Source organism: Myotis davidii, unplaced genomic scaffold (genome assembly GCF_000327345.1).
Source record: "Myotis davidii unplaced genomic scaffold, ASM32734v1 scaffold41, whole genome shotgun sequence".
In the NCBI taxonomy this organism is placed as follows: Eukaryota; Metazoa; Chordata; class Mammalia; order Chiroptera; family Vespertilionidae; genus Myotis; species Myotis davidii.
In genome coordinates, this window is record NW_006292344.1 from 2,763,743 (window position 1) to 2,787,872 (window position 24,130).

General features: G+C 37.2%; 1 protein-coding gene across 3 annotated transcripts in view; it reads right to left on the reverse strand.

Annotated features, from left to right (window-relative positions):
- The window catches only part of P3H2 (prolyl 3-hydroxylase 2), a 166,078-nt gene that overhangs the window by 52,503 nt on the left and 89,445 nt on the right, over window positions 1-24,130 (reverse strand). Inside the window, exon 1 of one of the 3 annotated variants that reach the window (XM_015565384.1) lies at window positions 8,355-8,378. The exons of the other annotated variants lie outside the window; for them this stretch is intronic. Within the exon in view, the coding sequence (XP_015420870.1) occupies window positions 8,355-8,357 (3 nt within the window). The 5' untranslated portion in view covers window positions 8,358-8,378. Of the gene's footprint in view, window positions 1-8,354; window positions 8,379-24,130 lie in introns of those variants that run through there. 3 annotated transcript variants of the gene reach the window in all.

Here is a 24,130-nt window from a genome sequence, read left to right on the forward strand (position 1 = left end):
AAGGCCTGGGGGAGTGCCCAAGCCTCAGTTCTTGGTCCTCTGCTTTTTCATACCTATACTACCAGACCGCTGTACCGATTTTTAGGTAATTTCCACACAAAGGTGGAATATTGGCGCTAGATGAAAGGTAGATGAAAGGTAGACCTATTTTCTACAATGTCTCCAAGTTCCATCTTATTCTAACCACTTGTTTGCATGTAACTAACATTTTTCTCTATCATGTTGGTTTTTTCTCTTTAATGCTCAGGGGCCCAGGTATAGGGGACAGTTAGGTTCAGGGCCTCAGGTCTGGTAGGATTAATACAAACGATTCAGTGCAATCTAGAAGGACAGGAAAAAATGTCTTTGGGTTTGTAATTAGCTGTAATTGGGTTTGTAATCATGCTAAAATGTTTATTTCCCTGGGTGGTCATAAGACATATAAAAAAAGTTTTATATATGTTAAGTGTAACATAAAGCATATTAAATGTTAAGCATATTTGCAATAATATTTTAGAATCTTTAATATGTTACTCTGATAGCTAATTTCCATGAATGGGTTACTGTGTTCTACATTTTTCAATTTATTTATTTATTTTTACCAAAGAATTATCCTTTCTGCTTCAGAGTAATTCAAAGACTAATTAGCTTTCTGAGACTCTACATTATTGGTATATATGTGGCAACCTGCACTTTGGGTAAACTTCATTAATTTTGATAAAGGAATGGTTTTACTTGTTAATTCATCATCTAAGTGATCCAAAAGTGCAAAGACTGATATGTGCTGGGGTCCAACCCCAGCAGGTCCAAGGGTCCCCAAAGGTGTGGATGGAGTTGGCGAAGGAATGACACAGAGACAGCACAGCGTTCAATTGATCAGCAGCCTAGCCAGGATCTCTAGCCAGGGTCTCCAGCGAAGTTCTGGTGTTTTGTCTTGTTACATCTGTATTTATACCAGTTGATTTTAATCCTGTCAATTTCTATTGCAAAGGTTAGGGCGTTTTTTATCTCCATTCCAGGGAGTAAAGATTATGTAGCTTAAGTGTGATTGTTTGTAGTTGAAGTGATTAACTACCCACATGGCACTTAGTTAAGGGGTTTTATCCCCTCCCTAACTTCAGGGAAAAATCCCTACCTGGGGAAACAATCTTTCTTGGAGAGGTGACCTTGGTTAAAACACATAGCGCTAAGGGGAGCAAACATATTAAGAACAGTACGCTATATACGCCAGGTCCCTTGAAACATATGCTGTGCAGATGTTTCTTTCCTGCAGCAACTGTGTCAAGCAGCAAGGATGGACCGGCTTCTGGCAGATATGGTCCTTAGACATCGTTTGGTGTAAGACACCTCCTCTTACTATACTTAGATGGACAAGTAAGAAATTGTTCTCAGGGCCACATGGGTCCTAATAGAAAACCTGAATCCTACATCCTGGTCTTCTAATTCCAAAGTTAATTATTTTTCTGGTAAACTGCAATGTGTCTAAGACTAAGTAACCAATCTTCTGTATTGAGCAGGAAAATGAAGAATAGACCATTTTGGACAAGTGCATATCAAACAGTTACACCCAAATATATCTCTCCAAAAGTCAAAAAGGAATACTTTTCTCCATGCCACCCAGAATAAGCCAAATTAAAGTTGCAAAGTGGCTGCTAATGAGTACAGAAGAGAATTAGGATTGTGTTCGATTGAAGAGCCTTGTTTGAACTGAACCACAGCCTAGAAAAATCATATCAAATAGACTATAAAATTATATTTAGTGGTTATAAAACTCAGGGTTTCTGATTTTGACTTTGCACATACTGTGGTTTATATTGGCTTCCTTCTCCTTGAAATGTTATATTGTGTCAGAGTTTAGTAGCTGCATGTTTAGGTGGTTTGTACTAAGAAAAGATTGTCACTATGATCCTCCATGGAATCCAATATCCCCACCTCATCTGCATATGGTACTATAAACTTTGTCTTTCTAGGGTCCCTGAGGCTCAGGTTACTCTACTTTGTCTTTCTATTCAACATTTAATGAAGGTCTTGTGCTAAGTATTGGATGATTGAGATAAATCCTGTTTTTCAGTAGCTATTCTGGGAATGGGATGAGAAATCAGACAAATACCTATAATTCAGGATTAAGTAAGGGACTATAAGAAAAGAAAAAAAAGATTACTATAAGATTCAAAGTAGCAAAAATCACTTCTAACGGGGTGGATTTGGATCCCGAGAGTCGTCCTGAAGATCTTATTATGAATATGGCATTTGTAATGAACACTGAAGGATGGATGGGATTTCAACAGGCAGAGGTGCCAGGGAGAGCATTTCATCATGGGTAAGACACTGGGGACATACTATGTATGAGAATTAGTTTGTTGGGAGTACAAATATTGAGAGTGGGGTTTAGAGTAGCTGAAAATACTTAAGAAGTAGACTGGTGCCAAAGTATTGTGGATTTGAAGCTAAGCAAATATGGTGTCATATTTGGAAGGGCACTTGAAAATTTCAGAGTAATGGAGTGACTTGAATTTGTTGAAGCTCTCTTCCAGAAACATCTCCATCTCATTGGAAAGGAGTAAGTCTAAATTACTAGGTTATACTAGCAATGTAGAATGATCTATAGTGACACAGGCAGATTAGATGAATCCCACTGAGCTCCAGGTGCCAGTACACCCTAAACCTCCAATCAGTTCTCCACCTGGCCTTGAAGCCTGAGCACTATGGAACCAGGCCAACACACTTACACTCCAAAAGTACAGTATGTCATGCAGGCCAATAAAGTGCTAAAATGCCACAGTTCCCATTTCTGGAAGACTCACCTTCTGTCAATCTAAAACCTTGTATATTTTAAAGACTCCATAGCAAGCCCAATTTCAATCAAAGAGAAATCCCAGCCAAGTCATTAAAATGAACATAGCCTTCCATCTGGAAGTCGCCACCTCTACTCTTTCTACCCAGAAGAACATGTGGTCTTATTACAAAATAATATAAGCAGTGTTCATGCTTTTCATTTGAAAACACTCCCATGGGGCACTGGAGGAATTCTCACCTGCCTCTACTTGGAGAGATTCTGTTACACTTTCATTAATTATTGCCTCATGCACCATATGAGCAGAGTCTCTATGGGAAAGGCTTTATGAATTGGTAATTATTAAAGTTTGCTTTCCTATGCAGGAAGTGAGAATTCTGAGACCTATAAGAATAAAAGGGAGATGCTTATGATATGCTCTTGAGAACAAAGCAGACTGTATATGTATAGTATGAATCCAGTTATGTAATATAAACTCATAAGAAAAGTTTTATATGCCAAATAATAATAGTAGCTGTGGTCAAGTGGAATCAGGGGACTTAATTTAGGACTTAATAATTATTATTTTTATCTTGTCTCCTCATTTTCATAAGTAAACATATGGCATATGTGTGTTATGAAGAAACACATGGAAGTAGAGTGAGAAGTTTAGTGTGGTAGGCTATAAGTAAATATCTGATTCAATCCTATTTTTTTTAAATGGAAAAAATTGTGTGCTATCTAACCTTGATTCCCAGAGGAAAAATACTCCTCTGGGAATCAAGGTTTATCATGATTTCCTGAAAAATTTATTTTTCAGGTAAGGAAGAGCTTAACCTTTGAAAATGGTCTATTAATGCCACCAGTGAATTTGATTTATTTAATTTAAATAAGACAAGTGAAATTCTGAAAAGCTGTGCGTATGTGTTCATGTGTACATGTACGCACACACATGTGTATGAAGGGCATCATATTCAAGCACACATTCTTGTGAACTCCTTCTCCCCTTAATCTATTTACCACACAGAAGCCAGAATAATCTTTCTAAAATGCATATCTGATCTTATCCCTTCCTGATTTAAACTTTCAAAGGCTCTCCCCTAATCTGAGGCTAAAGTTCAAATTCCTTGTGACTCAGAAGCTCCTACCTGGCTGATCTGGGTGTACCTGCCAGACTCAACTGCTCTTTGTTGCTTTCAAAACTGCAGTCCTGTAGAATTCTGTCTCAGTTCCATTCTTTCTCCCTCTGAGAGTCCTTTCCCTGGAAAATTCTCCTTCCCAATCTTTGCCTCATTAGTTCTTATTCATCTTTAGTAGTTTGCTTAGACATCATTTCCTCTGCTGTGTCTGCCATGAAACACCAAATCCCACATGCCTGGTTAAACTCCTGAGCTACCCCGCATAGTGCCTCCTTCAGAGTATCACAACCATCCACAGACAGGTCCTCCGGGGGCAGAGTTCTAAAGATATCATTTACTAGTATACAGAAGAAAATTGAGATTTTGCAAGCTAAAAATAAATAATGACTCATTTGTAGAAAAAAAAAAAACAGGACTATCTTATCTTCTTAAATTTGAAATTATACTCAATTAATAAAAAGCTGTGTTTCTATGTCTCTCTGATTGGCTGCTGTATTACCCTCTTTGGTATAATTTGGGTCTCAATAAGAACTTGATGAAAACCTTTTCATGTACTTGTCCACTCATCAAACACTTATTGGGAATCCTTTATGTTTCTGTGGGTTAGTCACTGATTATACATGATAGGCAGCCAGGGCATGAGTGTATCTCTCAATACATATGGATATCCATATAATAAGAGATTATAGCATTGTGAGGGCTACTGCAAGTAAACAGATGATAAATAGTGAGTTAAGTGCAAAAGGGAGTGGTGTGGGAACACACAGAAAGAACACTTAACTCAAGATAGATGCCATTTATCACCTCATCAAGTTTAAAAATTATGGTAGCTAATTAACAATTATAGCACTCTCTTGATAGCTACTTCTCAAAAGGAGTTTGGTTAAACTGGAACTATTGTCATTCTTAAGAATTTTAAAAAATTAAAATAAACTAAGATAATTTTAGCCAACTTTGATGAACTGAAACACATTTCACTTAAACACGCAGAGACTTCACCAGCTACTGGATGGTGGATCCATCCATGGAAAGACAACTGGATCTCTCTTCTTGCCACGTGGGATGACGCAAGGGTGAGGCATGTAAGAAGAGAAAAATAGACAAATAAAATCTGTAAATTCCAAAGAGAAAACAGATTTTCCTTGTAAATATTTCCCCTTAGGATTTCTGACATCCTTTAGGAAAATGATGATTTTAACAACCCTAGCTTTGAATGCTGCAAGGTTTTCAAATATCTTTTCCAGAACTAGAGGGTAAATGGAATAGTCCTGGCTGCCAAATACTGATGACTTGAAAATCCCCTATGAGAGAGAAAAAGGGGGAAAAAGTCAATTAAATCATCACCTCATCATTTTTGCATACTGCGCGGAGACCAAAAATTTAGTGTGCTGGCTATCAGTAAATATCTGATTCAATCCTATTTAAAAAATAAAATTGGAAAAAAAATTGTGCATTATCTTTCGTTGGTATTTTTCCCCCAAGAAAAATAGCACTGATATAGGAGTCTGATATGCACTCCTTTTTTGTGTCTTGCTCATCCCTTTTGGACCAACCTTGAACTACTCCTCAAGATGAGAATGGGTCCAACATTTCTGATCTTTCCCAAGCTCCTATCATTAGGGTCTGGTTTAATTTAGAATCATTGTACTCGCCTCTGGGAATTTATTGCCTACTAGAGGAAAAAGAAATGTTTGATTGAAAAATACAGACAATAAATAACTGATTTATGGGAAGCATTTATTACTTACAGGTGAGGAATTGGGGAGAGATTTATGAAGAACATATTTATGCTGGTCATTGAGGAAAGGATGTGACTTGGATATGATAAGTAGGTGCTCAGCAAAAGTTTGTTAAACTAAAAGATTAAATGAATGAATGATTGATTGAATGAATGAATGTGTACCTACATAAGGTCTTCATGAAGTCAGAGAATTTCTTGTCACTGAAATTATTTTCTCCAAATATTTTTTATTCTTTCTGAGAGAAAAGTAGACAGATGCCCAACAGGTATGGCTATGTGAGAACGCATATTATTGGGAGAGAGAAGTAAGACTCTATAAAGGAGTGACACTTGGGATCAACCATGATACATGAACAGGGTTGAACAGCTGAAGATGGATAGAGAAAGGTATTCTGGGTGAAATAAGTGTAACTGACAAAAGTACAGTGCCTGGAAAGTATAGGTTATGTACTGAGAAAGGCATTCCAATTGTCTGAGGCTGATTGGCAAGAGTGGGAAATTAGGCTGGATGAGTAATTTACATTGTGAATGTATTCTACTCAAATGAATGTCCCTATGCCCACATCTGTGGCTTGAGTCGAAATGAGGAGTTCACTGTCTTGTCCGCCATTCCTGGGCCTGATATCTTTTCCACTTGGGTAATGAGGAAATGTGAGACCAGGGTGCAGAAGACATAGATTCTAGTTCTGGCTCTGCTGGCAACTTGGTGAGTAACTTAAGCAAGCCAATCAATATCTCTGAATCTACTACTTCATTTTTAAAATGAAAGGATTAGGCCAGAGGATCTTTAAGATGACTTCAAACTTGTTATTTTTATCTATTTATATCACATACATTCCAAGAATGAAAGTCTTAAATAGTATATTCAGCTTAATCCATTGTAAAAACCTACAGTGTGAAAAGTTTGAAAGGGTGCTTCATAAATAACAAGCCTTACTCAGAGACCCTTTGGCTCTCCCTACCCAGCTTCACTCACTGAAGAATAAATCAGTCCCATCCCAGGACCTTCCTTTCTTGCCAATATGAGACTATTCTACAGAAGAAACAGCACTGATCTAGGAGTCTGACATGCAACTTGCTCATCTTCTTTTGGCCAAACCTGAACTACTCCTCAAGAAGAAATATCTTCTTGAGAATGGGTTCAACATTTCTGATCTTTCCCAAGCGGCTATCATTTGTATCTGATTTAGTTCAGCATCATTGCACTCGCCCAGGGCTCATGTTACAGAATGCAGATGGGGCCCCTTAACACTTTAACCTTTTGGGTATTCCTGGAATGAACTAGGGTTTAGCCAGTACCTTTGGAGAACTGCTTTTAACAAGATCCTAAGTGTTACATTCTTGCCTGGCCTGAAGCTTTTCCCAAAGGAAAGGGCTGGAGATAAATAGAGGTTGAAGAAGTTTGTGTGCAAGCATGTGTCGTGTCTGCATCTTGCTTCTTAACTGATATTTTCCCTTAGAACTAAGGAATGATGATATGTCTCTCAATTCTCTGCCTCAATCATCAGCAATGTATCTATGGTTTGCTTATCCTGAAGGGAGAAGAAATCCACAATATAAGTCATTGAGAGAATTTTCTATTCTTTTGTTGCTAAGAATATGTGATAAGTCCTAATTTATCTTAATTATTTCATGTATATAATGAGAATAATAATAATACTTAATTCTTATTGTATTTTTCACTTATAGCTTACATTCAATATTATCTTGTATTAGTTTTACTTGATTTTTCAATCTGGATGTGATTTGTGGGAAGAATGACAAATTTTTAAATTAAAAATTGAACAGAAATTTACCATATTCCCACTACTTTATCCATTGAATCTCGGAGATAGAAAAAGACCTTGAGAATACAAGCTTGGCCAAACCTCCACCCTCTCTTTTGGTACTTGAATCTTCTGAAAAGCTCTATCAATGGTCATGTTACTTCTTCTTGAAGTAACCCCCAGGGACAGGAAATTCACCATCTTCCAAAGCAGCCTGTTATAATTTTATACAGCTTTGGCCATTCTAACATCCTGTTTTATGATGACTAGAACCTGTGTTACATTTTCACCAGATGGTTTCCAATCCACTCATCACATAGGTCTAAAGTAGCCCTTCAAATGTAGGTACACTAAAATAATGAGTCCTTTCAGTAGAAAATGTTGTTCCTTTAAAAATATTTTTATCATGGGCTATCAATATCTTAGATCTCAATTCTCTATCATGAAACCTACCCCATCTTCTCTCTCTGTGTTCCCTTACATTTGTTCTTTAGTCCCTTTCCAGCTGTTCTGTCAGTCACATACCCTAAAGAATTTTGTTCAAGGAAGCAGTGTATCATATGGCAATGTCATTTCTTTTTCCTTCATAAATCAGGCAGCCATAACTCAAGCAGTGAAATTCTACTTAGTAGTTTAAATTTAAGCCACCTCAGCTGCTCTCTCAGGGAAAAAAAAAGCACACAACCAAAAAAAAAAAAACCAAAAAACTATTTCACTGTTGGTTCTCCAGTTACAGAAGTTTGGGAATCATCCCAAAAAAATATTTCAAAAAGAGGTATTATTTCCAGAGGCTAAATAGCACACACATGGGGTACAAAAGATTTGTTAACTGCATGGAGCCAGCAACAGCATGGTAAATATATCTGATTCCTGACAATAACCAAAACAAGTCCAAAGACAGCTTGGATAATGGGAAATGGATTTAAAAAGAAATTCTCTTCTGGATTTCTCCTTACCATAGTCACTGCCAGCAGTACACAGTTATGCGTTTGCCATTGAGCCACACCTCTAAGCCACAATGCATTATGCATGTGGTAAAAGATGCCGAATGCTGCTGATGCTATGGCCCTTGTTAATCTTGGATCAGGAGGCAAGCTTTGTGTGTGGATCTGCAAGCAAACCAATGAACATTATATCTCTCTACAATCTATTTCTTGAAAAATTTCTCTAATTTCAATGATCTTGTCTTTGTAATTAAAGCCAAATTCCTTTGGACATTGGAATGATAACCATTGGTCCCAAGAGAGTAGAAAAGTGCTTTAATGCCAGAGAATACTTGCTAATGCCAGGGACACATACATCCTGGATATACATATTAACCTTAAGTATAACAGATTTGAACAAGTTGGTGAAAATAAACGTGCTTAACTTATCTTTCTCACAAATTGTCATGTGAGTGGAAAATTCTATAGTCCTTTAGGAACCCGTCCTCTCATAATGAAAGCTTTTACATGCTGCCACTCATGAAGTACATTAACCTTTATGAAGAAGTGCTGTACTACTCAGTAAGAATAATTTCTAAGAAGAGGATGCCTACTTTAAGTTATTTTCTCAGTCATTATGGTCTATTTGGTAAACTCATTATTCATATTTCCTCACCAATTAATCATCTTGCATACAGATGCACATTTATACAAATTAATAATAATAATAATAATAATAATAATAATAATGGTTAACACATATTGTACTATTGTGCAAAGCACTTTAAATTAATTACATTAATTTAATCTTCTTAGTAACACTATAAGGTGGGTGCTAATAGTCCTATTTTACTGGTGAGAAAACCGCAGCTTAACTAAGTTAAATATTTCAGGTCTTTCTAACTCCAGTACTTCATGCTGTTAGTTTATTTTTATATGGGCATAAGGAGGGAATGAACTAAAAGTGGTTGTAGATATATTTCTGCATGTACCACTTGAGAATGCTGTTTACTATTTTAGGACAGAATAACTATTTCTATATTTCCCTCTAATACAGATGTCTGCAAACTCCTTACATGGTAATGTACTAACTATTATGGAAATACACACAGAGACCTTAATGCCACTGTGACTGATGCAAGAAAAAAAAAACTATTGGATTGTATACCATTCAGTCTTGTCCAAAACACACATGGAAGACTTGAAACACAGTCTGACCAAGGCCTCCCTTGAGAAAGCCAAGAAATTGCTATTCATTTCAATAAATGAAGAGAAAAACCCAAAGGGGACTGGTCCGCCTAGTGTCTGTGAACACAGACTCCTCTCAGATAATTTTCATTAATGATACTGATGTTACATTTAAGCGTGTATTCTCCTAGAATAAATGCCTATCTTACATCCAAATACAAGATATTTCTTTCTAATCCAGAAGCACAATGCAAGAGCTCCATATTCAGAATATGGTACTGGACAGGGTGAGCTCAGTTTCCAGAGATGAGAAATGCTATTGACTCAGTGACTTATTTATTTATTCTTACATGAAAATGTCCCTCTATTCCTACATCCAGTCCTAAATCCATACCTGCCAGAATGCTCATGGTTATTTCCACTGCTGTTAACTGTTCTTTGTAATAGTAAGCAGACAGATGACCCGGGTCTGTCTTCCATTTGTGGAACCTCAGTCAAGTCGCTGCACTGCCCTCCAAGTTTTAATAACCTCATGAATAAAATAGTAATGACAATCCTGTTTGGTTTGCCTCAAGTGGTTGCTGCTAGAAGCAAATGGAAAAATCTATGTGACATTGCTTAAAACATACACATACAAATACATACACCCACAAACCCACAATTAATGTTGGTGTGATTATTTCTGTTTAAGTATGTCTTCTTTTCATTGTGACAAGAACTTGTCATGTTTCTTGCTGTCTTGAGACATTAGGAAGGGTAGACTTTCAGTGGATGTTAATGATATTGATGAGAATGAATCTTAGCAAGCCTTGCCCAATAGACACAATTCAGTCAGTAGCCATGATCAGTGTCAGCAGGAGTTGGCACAAGCCCAAGGGCTATGATTAGAAAGGATCACAGTTGGTTTACTTCTGTAATAAAGTAAGAAGCTATCAAATTAGCTTTAAAGTCTCTTCCATTAGCTGTGGTGGCTGCCACTTCCAGAAAGTCTAAGGCATTCAACACCAGGTGTCTGGTAAAAACAAAGGCAGTGATTCAAGAAATGGGCATCAGATACCATGAAATCAGGGATAACTTTTAGCACACAGATATTTTTCCTTAATAATGTAAAAGTCCAAGAGACTTAGAAAAAAGTAAAATCAATTAAAAGATGCTTTGGGGGGAAGAGTGGGAAAACTTTCCTAATAGCCAGGTTTGCCTCTTCTTTTCCATCTTAATCCAACATTTTTTCCTTCCTTTCTACTTAAGCAGTTTACTGGATCCCCAAATATAGCATCAGCAGTAACTTCAAAGAAGCCACGATGAGTCCTTCAAGGACTTTCCCTCATAAGCATCCTTTTTATGGCTGAACAGGCCTGACCTCCAGGTCTCATCTTAAAAGTCAGAACTTTCCCAGTTCATGAAAGCCTCCTATGTCTGATCAGTTCCAGATACACAGCAAAATTAAATAGGGTCACAGTTAAGTGTGGGCATTAGTGTGAAGTCCATCCAGGGGTTGGGGATTTCTCCTGTGCGTGGTCTGGCTGGGTGGCTGCCACAGACACATGTTGATTATTTTAATTCTGCTGAAGTGCCTGGAGCCTAATTTGGCCAAAGCTTCGTAAGGCTTCATTCTCCAAGGTGGAGAGGACTCTGTCAAAAATGTGAAACAACAGGAAGCAATGTCTACAAAACCCCACTTAAAAGGATGCTGGAGTAAGGGCTGGCAGTTATGGAGCTGCAGTGAGTTTTAGGCATACTTTAGTCCCATCTCTCAATTTTATGAAAGAGAGACTGAGATCCAGAATGGGTAAATGATGTTCCCAAATTCACTTGGGAAACCTCAGTCCCCAGGACCCAAGCTAACCATCTTTGCCTTACACCAGGCTAGAGTCTTCCAGATGTAAAGAATGCCAAATTACAAACATCTGGAAACACCCAGCATGGGATGTTTCCAAATAATCAGAAATTTGGATTGAAAAGTTAATATACAGCAGAAAACATTTGGTTGGTTTCAGAGATTTCACACCATTTATGTAAATGTTTTAATATGGTGGAGAGATAAACGCAATCAAGAAATACAAAAGTGATTCCCTTTCTTATGCATCATTGTAGCTCATTAAAATCATGATGCTTTGCCTCTGTGTTTATTTTTTTGGCATTCCCGAAGCCTGGAAAAGTAAAATTCAATTGGCTTGTTTCACTTTGTTTTTAAAGTCTTCCTTTTTTGATTTTTTGGTTTTATGGAGATTAGATTTTCAACACTGTTAGAATGCATCAATCCAAACCAAACACATTTTTCTTGCATAATTTCCTTTTTCCAAAGAGTAACTTTTTCTTCTCTGAAAATATTTTATTCCTAGATTATGTAAAGTCTTTCTCATCCAGTTTTTTTGAAAATTCAGTCCAGACTTAAAACTTACTTACATTAACCAAATCCGTAATATTCATGCCACCAGATGCTTATCCACCAGGCTGCCCATTTGCCAATTGATCCACCCATCCATCCATCCATTGACTTCCTTTCTCCTAGCCTATTTACTTAAAAATGACATTCTTGAGAATTCTATACATGCCTTCCTCATAGTATTGTAACAATTAAACTGAAATGAGGAGAGCTTTGTAAACTGAACATATCAAACAAATGATATTTGTTCCAATGTCTGGGTCTGATTTTTCAATGGAAATTTTCTGGGGTATAAAGCCAAAACATTTAAAATTTAGGCTAGGAGAGAATATCTAAATTTTATTTCCAACATCAGTAGTTTTAACAAGCCAGAAACTGATATTAAATGAGCTACAAACTTTAACTCATTAAATCTACATAACAATCTTATAAAGTAGGTATTATTGTCATGCTCATTTACATGAGGGGAAACTGAGGCACTAAGAAGTACCTGTAGAAGGAACTTGCCCAAGCCAATGGGGCTAGAAATAACAAAGAACATAATTCAAACCAGGCAGTTGGTTCTGAGGCATGTGATTATAAGCTATGATGCCTAAGTCCTTACCACTTAGCTCTGGAGAGAGAAACTCCCAAACACATAACTTACTATGAAGTAGAAGTGATATAAACTTACCTCAGTGTTCTATCCATAAGGGCAATCAAACTAGGATATTACAGCAAGCTAATTCCCCACTATGTAAAATACAGTAAATCCATCCTTAACCGAGAAGGGAGAGAATGGTGGGGTATATGAGGAAACTTAGAATAAAAGAATTCACTCTGAGGAATCATGACCTCATAAGGAAACATCAGATTATAGGAAGGAGGTTATTAATTAATCTATAAATCATTGTAAATATTAGTGATATCATCACTAATATAAAATTAATATCTCAATAAAGTAGATATAAAATGCTGTTAATATTTAGTGAATTTTAAATGCATAATAGACTTATATACTCGTAATTTCCATTCATCATTCTCTGCTCAGGATTTTACTTTGCTATTTTCCCCTCTCACCTCCATGTTGGTACCTGAGTTTTGCACACAGGAGGTCCTCTGTGTTGGTTCTGAGCATCCGCCCTCCTGTCTACCTTCACAGAATAGAGTTCGACTAGGCTCATATTGTTCCCTGAGGCCTCTGAAGTCTACACTGTGGTCTTTCATTTGAGTGGCTTTTTCTATTCCTCACAAAAAATTTTCCTCTATTTCCTAATATTCCCCAAATTAAAAAACATGATTGGTATTCCCTTTGACTCTCTGACTGGTAGAGTGCAAAGTCAGGGTGAAAGGTCTAAAAAGCCAAGTCAGGATTTGGGAGAACAGGAAAACTCATTTTTGAGAGCTATTCCAGCCAAGCTCTGGAGTCTAGAGCTCCTCTATTCCTCTTTCCAGTTGACACACTTGAAGGGAGATATTTCTGGGCTTAACCTTTATAGTAGCCCTTCATAGAGATTGATACTCAGTAAATGCTGCTGGAATTAATTGAAACTCTTCATTCTAAATTCTTCTTCTATTTGATTTTATTGTTATTTTAATTTTGTTTGGTTTCTTAGTTTGTTTACAAGGTCTATTCTTTAAAAGTCCAAACAGATCTCTGCTAAATGTAAGAGAAGAAAATGATGATAGGTCTGGACCTAGGCTAAATAAGTCTAAAGAGAGGAGAGTGAGAAAAGCCAAGGGAGAAATTCCCAGAAGCCAAGATAAAGGTAGAAAGCTGGAATTACAACCAACTCACAAAATCATCCTCAGGCCTTTTTGATTTCTTTAGGCTCTTGCCTACATTGCTTGAGTAAATATTAGATTATCTCTTAAAAGCTGGAGTGGGAATGGTTAATGTTTACTGAGTATCTATTGTGAATTTGACAGCTTACTGGCAGCTCATGGACATTATCTGATTTAATGGAACTTCCAGTATCTGCATAGAAGCTGGTAATCTCAGCAACTAAAACCATTGATTCCGCTTACCATGAAATTCCTTATATCAGAGGTAGACTTCTCATTTAATCTCTTGTGGATAATTACAAAGAAGATTTAGGAGGTCACAGGCATCCAGAAAATATTAAAAACTTCATACTGTTAACCGTATTAAATCTTAAATAGCCTCGACTTGACAATTTCATTTGGTGAGAACTACATATTTACATGTCAAGCTGTGGTCAGACTCTCACAACTGATAACTCTCTAGAAATGCCCATAAGCAAAAGAAAATTAGTGACTTTCCAAATTTTTTTCTCTTTTCATTAAAGCGTCTGATCTGTGCCCTACATTCAACATAATTTCTGACTCAAAATCATACTTAATGACAAAATATTAGAGAAATCCTTATACACAGTGTTTTTTAACCGTTTTAGAAAGTCAATCAATCTCAAACAAACTATGATAAAAAGTATTAGAAAAGGAAGAGATAAATTTATCATTTTTGAAGAACTCAAGAAAACATATTGAATTATTACACTTATTTAGAGCTCAATTAAGTAGCTTTACAAAAAGATAATTATATAAGAATATTTAGCTTCCCTGTATTTCTTTATTAAGCAATCTTATATAATAAAGAGGTAATATGCAAATTACCCCTCATGCCCTCACAAGATGGCTGACTATGACAAGGCTGGCAGGGTGGTTAGTGAGGGATGACCAGATGACTGAACAGCAGGCTGTGTGGGGCAACCAGGCCAGCAGAGGGGGCAGTTGGGGGTGACCAGGCCAGCAGGGGGGTGCAGTTGGGGGTGACCTGGCTGACAGCAGGGGGCAGTTAGGGGCGACCAGGTTGGCAAGGGAGAGGCAGTTAAGGGCGATCAGGCCGGCACGCAGAGGCAGGGAGGGGTGATCAGGCCAGCAGGCAGGGGGCAGTTAGGAGTGACCAGGCAGGCCGGCAGGTGAGTGATTAGGAGCCAGTAGTCCAGGATTGTGAGAGGGATGTCCAACTGCTGGTTTAGGCCCTATCCCCGGGATTATGCCTAAACCGGCAGTCAGACATCCCCTGAGGGGTCCCAGATTGGAGAGGGTGCAGGCTGGGCTGAGGGGGACCCCCCCATGCACTAATTTTGTGCACTGAGCCTCTAGTTTAAGTATATGATTTTAAAAGATACATCTACAGATTAAATAGACAAAACTTTAAAACAATGACTTTTTATAAGTTATGTGTTATTACAGCTACATGAAGGAAACTATAAAATTTCACTAAAAGATCTAAATATTGGAAAAATAATGAGAATTTCTTAGAACTATACCAAATGATTCTGATATTCACATGGAAAAATGAGAAGGCAAAAGAGATAACATTTTGAAAAATCAAAAGTAATGGGTTAAAATTTGTTAGAATAAAGCAACAGTAATTAACATAGTCAATTAGTGAGAGAAAATTGGACATAAAATCAATTGAACAAACCAAATAAACCATAAACAGATCGTAGGATACAAAGAGACAATACCACTATATATGAAATCAATAAATGTTAGAGAATATTGGTTAATTATTTAGAAAACATCACATAGATCTTAGCCTGATATCATATAAATAATAAACTACAGGTAGATTAAAACGTTATATGCACTAATATCTTTCTTTAAATTATATACATTTTAAAAAGTAGAATAAAATACACGTGAAAATTTCTGATACTACCTGCATAAGGATAATTTCTTATGCTTAGAAGTGATAAAGTAAATTATAAATCAATTAAATTGCCCTAAGATGATAAAACTATAAAACACCTGGAATAAAATATATGTGAATATTTCTGATTACTAGGTAAGAGAGAAGCTCTTATGTTTAAAATGATAGAAGAATTCACAAGAAAAAAGCTTATCAATGTAAACACACATAAACTAAGAAAAACAAAACAAAATAAACCACCACATACTTCAAATGGTGTACTCATGATGGAAAAATATTTTAAGCAAATGTAATTTATGTCAATATTTTAATATATAAGAAACTCTTGTAACTTTTAAGCAAAATCACTAAAACTCTAATAAACACAACACAATCCAATAAGCCACAAAGGAACAAATACATACTGATAATAAACATTTAAAATTTCAGCTAAGATTTGTGTCAAAAATATTTCAATTACCAGTACTCACTAAAGTGCCAAGGTCATGAAAGACAAGTTTTGACCAAGAAACTATCACAGACTTGAGGAGACTAAGGGGACACAAAAACTAAATGCAGTGTGAGATCCTGGACTGGATCTTGGAACAAAAAATGGTCAAGAATGGAAATATTGGTACAATTAAAATAAGTCCTGCAGTTTAGACCATTTTACCATGGATATATAAGTTGATATAAGGGAAACTGGGTAAAGGACATCTTATTTTTGTTATGTTTGGATAATTCTAATATCTTTTCAAAATAAAATTTAATTGTCTTGTGACTAAAGGGAGGAGGAAAGTATAACAAAATTGTTGCATATTATCAAAATATTTCTTAGAAGAATAAAGCTAGTTCAGTTATATAAGAATCAAAGAATCACAAACTATACATGAATGCCTCAGAAGTAAAATAAAAGTAAATCTACCACAAAAGTGATAAACAAGGGTTTTTTGTCTTCTCACTTTTTTAAAACAGAAAGCCAATATTATTTCCACAGTTAAGGAGAAAAGTTAAATATATATTTTAAGAGGAGGAGGAAGAAATTACAAAGTATTTGGAGAAACATTTTGTAATTTTAAGGTATAAAGGACAGATGCTAATTTTCAACGCCCAAGAAGTGTTAATGAAGGCTTATACATTTCTAATACAATGTAGGAAACTTCTGTCAATAGTGTGCCTCATTGTTGTGGTCAAGAAGAGGACACTACTTAATTGAACAGAGGAAATGCATTTAATTGAAAGATCAAATATTTAAATGAAAGGTGGCTGGTTATAAGAAAAATTTAACAAAATATAAAAAATCTTTTTTTTTTTAAGACTCTACTTTTTCAGATAAGAAAGCTCAGGAATTCAGTGACTATATATTCAATCTCATGGAGTTAGTGTGATCCTATAGGAACTTAAGTATCTTATGTTGACAGACTGTTTTACATCATCATAAGTTCCCCTTTCCATCTCTTGTACTTTTTCTTTGCTGTCTTTTTCCACACTTGTGCTTTTTCTTTGCTGTCTTTCTTCAGTTTGTTCAAAACACTTACTGGGTGGCTATTAAATGCCAAGCCTACTTCTACACCTGGGGATATAAGAATGGTTAGGACAAATCCCCTGTCCTTGAAGAAATAACAGTGTTTAATTGACATTAGCTAATGTCCAGAAACCTATGTCTAATGATGGAGGATGTACTTCTTTCCCACATTTTATTCTGAAGCAGATATTTATAAATTACTTATCTCTTCAATTCCAGAAATGTTTATGGTAGAACTCCCTGGTCCACATTACTCATTCTCAAAGATAAAATAATTCTTCCAAGTCACTATAATCTTGTAGTGTGGTATCAAAATGCTGGTTCATCTGCTCGTGCACTTAATTTAACACCTGGATTGCCCTGGGATTCTGGTGAGATTCTAAATTCTTTGTCCTAGAGAAACATTTGGAGACTTCAGTTCCATAATTTCTGTGATTTGGCCTCAAGAAATTTAGAACAAAAATTCAATGTTAAGGTTTTAGTAACAACAAGGAGAGGAGGAAGAGAATGGGGGAGGCAGGAAGGAAGGAAGGGGAGGAAGGATCAAACATACAAAAGTAAATGTTGGCCACTGACTCAGAAACCATGAGAAAAGAATAGCATAACATTAGCATTTACATGGTACATTTGGAGCTTTGGCTTTGCCAGATCAAAATTTGAGGCTTATTTCCTTCTAGAAACATTGCCTACAATTAGATGAATTGTCATTAGATTACAGAGCGCACCTAATCACCAAGGTGGGGTATTAAATTTTGGCTTTCTTAGTATCTTTGCCTTAATTTACACTAAAAGACATCAGGGTGGGGGTATTGCACTATTGATAACACAAAATTATTCCCATTTAAAGAAAAGGCAAATTGCCAAGCACCAGCTGTTGAACTTTAGGGGACTGGGGAGTTGAAACAAACCCAGATTGCATGTTAGAATGTTTCACTGGATTTTCCGAAACATATGCTGTTAATTAGCAGTGAGGTTTGGAGTGGGAGCAAGAACCACGAGGTACATCAGAAATGTGCCCAGTTGGTAAGTAGTTTAGTTTAAAGCATACACAGTAAACTGTAGTGAAGAGTTCATGGGAAGAATCTATTAGCTGAATGAGTATTTCCTACTAATCATTTATTGTATTGCAATTACCATCGGTACTGTTGTAGTTCTGAATCATTTGGCTTCCCATTTTCCACACTCAGAATAAAATTTACTTCTGAAAGTCCTAGTTTCCACCACCAGTTCCTTCCTACCTCTCTTGTTCTCTAATATTAAGTGGTAGTTTCTGCCTTGTGTATCAGTGACTAATAACATTTAAAGTGGCATATCACTTTACAGTTGACAAGCTGCATCCCACAGATTACGATTATTTCATGCTTAACAGAATCTTATGAGATCATTCTTTTTTATCTCCATTTTAAAAACAGTAACACCGCATCTCAGAAAGAATGTGACTTAACGATTGCATGAAAATAAGGCAGGGAGTTCAACTCAGAATTGTCAAATCACATTCATTTCTCTTTTGATTTCTTCCTCCGTCTCACTCACTCAACCTATCTTTGATCTTTATTGAAAGAAAAGAAAATTCCTTTTTCCCAGTTCCCTTTGTAGAATCTGACTCAGGCCAGGAACAACATGGGATCTACTACAGCTTGTTGGGCACCCTGCCCTGCCTCCACTGTGATGTTGACCAGGCACTGGCCATGGTATATTGAATACTTACACTAACTCATTTAAAAATAAAGGCCTCAGAGGGAGGACAGGGGAGAGTAGGAGGGTGAGAAGAGATCAACCAATGACCTTATATTCATATAAGCATAACCCATGGACACAGACAATAGGATGGTGAAGGTCTGGGGTCGGGGGTGGAGGTAGGTTAGAAGGAGTCAATGGGGGGAAAAGGGGAACATATGCAATACTTCAACAATAAGGATTTTTTTAAATAAATAAAAGAATGAAGGCCTCCAAAGACATGGAAAGTCTATGAACTGAATAATCAATCTTTGAAAAACTAAACTGACAGCATTGGCAGGATAGAAAGGACATAGTTACTTGGTAATGGGATAAAACTTTTAACTAGCAAAGGAAAATATTTTGGATTGGCAGTTGCAGAAGCCCAAACAATTTAAGACAATAGTAATAATCACTACATGTGCATATCTTTTATTGTTTATGTTGGCCAGTCACATAACTCATGTCATTTGACTCTCAAGAGGAAAGGGAGTATGGATCATTGCAAAGTGAAAGATATTATAGTTGAATGACTTCTCTGAGGGTGCACAGGTAAAACGAAAAAATTAAAGACTATAATTTATGCCTTTCCATCCCAATTTTAAGATATTAGCACCAAGCAGAGTGTCTTCCCTAAAAGTAGAAGCAAATTATAAGTCAAAATCTGCATTAGTAATACTTAATAATACTTAATTTTAGAATAATAACCCAGTTTTAGATTTCTCCCCAGAAAGATACTCCTATATATACAATTTTACATGCAATTTTATAGACTTCACAGATCCCCAAACCACAACAAAAATATGGACTTCAAGGGAGAATTAGTACTCTGGATAGAGTATGCAGAAATGATAAGATACAGTGATCTCAGATTTTATTTTTATTTTATTTTCTTCATTGATTAAGGTACTACATATGTGTCCTTATCCCCTCCCCATTCCCCCACTTATGCCCTCATCCCCCTGGTGTCTGTGTCCATTGGTTGGGCTTATATGCATGTATACAAGTCCTTGGGTTGGTCTCTCTCCCTTACGCCAACCTTCCCTTACCTTCCCTCTGAGGTTTGATAGTCTGTTCATGCTTCTATGTCTCTGGGTCTATTTTTGTTCATCAATTTATTTGGTTTATTATATTCCACATATGAGTGAGATCATGTGATACTTATCTTTCTCTGACTGGCTTATTTTGCTCAGCATAATATTCTCCAGGCCCATCCATGCTGTTGAACATGGGATAGTTTCTTGGGATATATCACTAGAGGTGGAATCACTGGGTCAAATGGGAGTTACATTTTTAGTTTTTTGAGGAAACTCCATACTGTTCTCCACAGTGGCTGCACCAGTCTGCATTCCCACCAGGAGTGCACGAGGGTTCCTTTTTCCCCCATCCTCTCCAGCACTTGTTTGTTGATTTGTTGATGATAGCCATTCTGACAGGTGTGAGATAGTACCTCATTATAATTTTGATTTGCATCTCTCTGATGGTGATCTCAGATTTTAACAAAAAGGTTTTTTACTCTTTATCAATCCTCTTCCCTAGGTCTCAATACCTTGGTCTCCTAGGCCTATGTTTCCTATTTGGATGGTACTGCTTTCTTCATGTAATTCTAAATCAGCATGCTTTTAATGGTTATTTAAAATTACTAATGTACATTTATCATTGGAAATGCAGGTTCTATGGTATGGCATTTTGATAAAATCAAATTATAAGCAATTTAATTATAGATACTATTTCTAAATTTTTTGCATCTTCTTCAGTGTATATATTGCAGACACTCAATATTTGGTCAATGAAATCATGATTTTTCATAATTAAAACAATAGATTATTTCCACAACAAGGTAAACCTCAAAATGTGGGTTCAGATAATATTATCTATGTTATAATCAACATTTATTTTCAAAACAAAGTCATTTTTCAGGCTCTGCTAAAGTTATATTTCTTCACTGATCTCAAAGACCCCTAAAATGTAAGCACACACCTGACAATACCTCACACTGGTGATAGAAACTATCCTCTCGGGAAATAACAAGAAGAAAATTGAATTAGGGTTGGTACTGAGATATATTTAAATCTGGAAACAAATTAAAACAAACCTTTGTTGACACCAACTCTGTTATGAATTTTAAAACTTCATATTTTTTGCTGTTTCAACATCCCCACACAGAGCCTACGAAACCCCTGCCAGGTGGCCAGGTGCAGTTGTGTGATAAGGCTGTCCTTGACACAGTTCACCTTCTTGCCCTCCTCTGATTGTAATCTAGATAGTCAAACACACCAATGAAAGCAATGAAATCCTCTCATGGCTTTTGCTTATGTACTCTACCCTGACCCCCAATAAATTTACTTGCCCATGGGTCCTCACACTTTCTTGACTCCCCAATCCTTCTCCTTGGTTGAGCAGGCTCCCTTGGTACTCCCCTCACATGGCTCTCTCATTGCCTGTGTGTTGGATCTGAGTTCTTCTGCCAGGGACTGGACCTCCTTGGATGCCAGGCATTAGAAGATGGAGAAGACATGAGAAGTCATCTATACTAATAAAAGCCTAGGTGGCCCTAATGCCTCACATCATCACAAGATGGTCACCCCCATGTCATCACAAGATGGCCACCCCCATGTTGTCACAAGATGGCTGGCAGGGGAGGGCAGTTGGGAGCGACCAATTAGGTATCAATTAGGCCAACAGGGGAGTGGTTAGGGGGTGTCAGGTTGGCAGGCAGAAGCAATTAGGGGCAACAAGGCAGGCAGGCAGGCAAGTGGTTAGGAGCCAGCAGTCCCACAGGGATCAGGCCTAAACTGGCAGTCGGACATCTCCAAAGGGTCCTAGATTGGAGAGGGTACAGGCTGTGCTGAGAGACAACCCCCCAGTGCACAAATTTCATGCACTGGGCCTCTAGTGGGTATATAAAAGAGTCTTTATCATAGTCCAAGTAGCCATTGCTACCAAGTAGCTATAAGACAAAGCAGCCTAGCAAAGCAGTCCTTGCTAATACAGAAGCTGTCCTAGTAAAAACAGCCAGCACCAGCTGATTAGTACTACATCTTCCCTACAATGCAGCCCCAACATAGGAGCCAGCCACACTGGCTGGTCAGTAACATACTCTATACTAACTTAGACAAAAGAGGCTTCTTGCCAAATAGTGACATCAATCTTTTGGGTTATAGAAGGGCATATTTATACAGTGAAACTGCTGTGACTTTGCACTTGCCTATGGCAACCTGGCCTTGAACATCCTAATTAGGATTTCCACGCTCAGAGTGGCCTTGAACATCTGGCACACTCTAGACAGGGCCCCCAGAGTGTGTATTGTAACTCTCTCTCTCTAGGACCTGTGAATATAACAAATTTTGTTTTTCGGTGTCTCCCTTTGTGGCTGCACCTGGCTAACCATATCACGAGAAAAATACAAAACATACTCAAATGATTTCACAAGACACTCATATCCTGCACCTAAGGCCCCAACAGATCAAGATCTGGAATGAACAGGGAATCCTGATTGGTCCTGAGCTCCTGGAGGCTGTGAGTGAGTGTATGGTAAGAGGCACAGAACCTGCTAACACTAGAGCCCTGGGCACAGCCCTGCATTATCTTAATCATATTGGATCTCCTTCTAGATAAAAGCCCACATATAAACAAAAGGAAGAGTTCATTCCAAAATGAAAAAAGAAAACTGGGAAAGACATAAGCAGGAGTAGAAAAAAAAAAAAAGTCACCCGAAATAAAAGTTAATTTTTTTTCCAGTTCACATTCCATCTAAAACTCCAAGGATGAAATAAGGATAGAAACTGGCATTGTAGCTTAAAGGAAATTGTTCCTCTAGGATGTGTTAATCACTGAAACCAAAAATAGAAATGACTGAACAGGCCATTTATTTCTTCCTCATGACAAGCCAGAAACATACCTTATAGTTTCCTTCCCAAAGTATATACAGCGTTTACCGTACCCTGAATAGAACCATATGCTATGATAATTCACATTTTATGAACAAGACAGAGGTTAACAGTTTTTAAGAATAAACTAGACCAAGTATGCTTCATTAGAACATACTTCTGAATTTTTTTAACAGTTGCACATTGTAAGAAAGAAAAATTTTATGGAACATATGATTGAGTTCTCCTCCAATAGTAAGGCCCCTCCGATACCTTCACACATCATCACCAGATGTGGTTAAATGGCAACTCATGGTTCAATGACAGCACGTATTCAGTTTTAACAGGTCTGCTTCACAGTTTGCAAAATTTAATGAATCTAATTCTGAGGTCATGACTTTATAAGATGTAACATCCCTACTTCCTCACTTACAGATGAAGAAAAAGGATCCTGAAGTACTAGATTACTAGCTTAATGTCTCATAGATTGCTAGTGGCAAAACCGTCAGATCATGCATTCATTTAAAAAACATGTTAAGCTCATAGCATGTCTTAAGAGCTATACTGGGGTCTCTTTTCATTTTGTTGATTTTTTTTCCTGTGCAGAGCTTTTTATTTTGATGTAGTCCCAATTGTTTCTTTTTTTCCTTTGTTATCCTTGCTCTGGGAGATGTATCCGCAAACAAATTGTTATGAGAGATGTCTGAGATTTTGCTGTCGATGGTTTCTTCAGGGATTTTTATGGTTTCACAGCTTACATTTAAGTCTTTTATCCATTTTGAGTTTATTCTTGTGTATCACATTATCTCACTTATATATGGGATCTAATGAACAAAATACTGACAAAATAAATCCAAACCTATGGAAGCATGGAACAGACTGATGAATCTCAGAGGGAAGTTAGGAGGGGGACAGGAAGAGATTAATTAAATAACTTAAAGGCATATATGCATAATCCATGGACACAGACAATAGTGCGGTAGGCCTGGGGGGTGCAGTGCAGGGTGGAGGGGATTAACAGGGGAAAAAGGAAACATATAATACTTTCAACAGTAAAGATAATTTTTTTTAAAAGAACTATATTGGGAACCAGGGATACAAAGATGAGAAATACTTAACCTTTGCCTTATAGGGCTTCCAAGTCTACCAAGGAGCATTTAAAAAGTCTCTAAAGTAAGAGAGGTTATGGTAAATCTCTCTAAATGCTTCCAGAATGGCATGAGACTCACAGGAGGGAGAAATCAATATAAGAAATTACTTGAGTTTATTCTCTAGGGGGGGTTGGGGTGCCATACCCTGGCACACACAGAGCAGGGCCAATCAGGGAGTTGGGGCACCGTCCCCTGTCACACACAGAGCCGCAGGGCGATCAGGGGATTGGGGAGCTCCCCCATATCAGGCACAGAGCAGGGCTGATCAGGAGGTTGGGGCGCCTTCCCCTGTCACGAACAGAGCAGGGCGGATAGGGAGGTTGTCGCCCCACTCCCC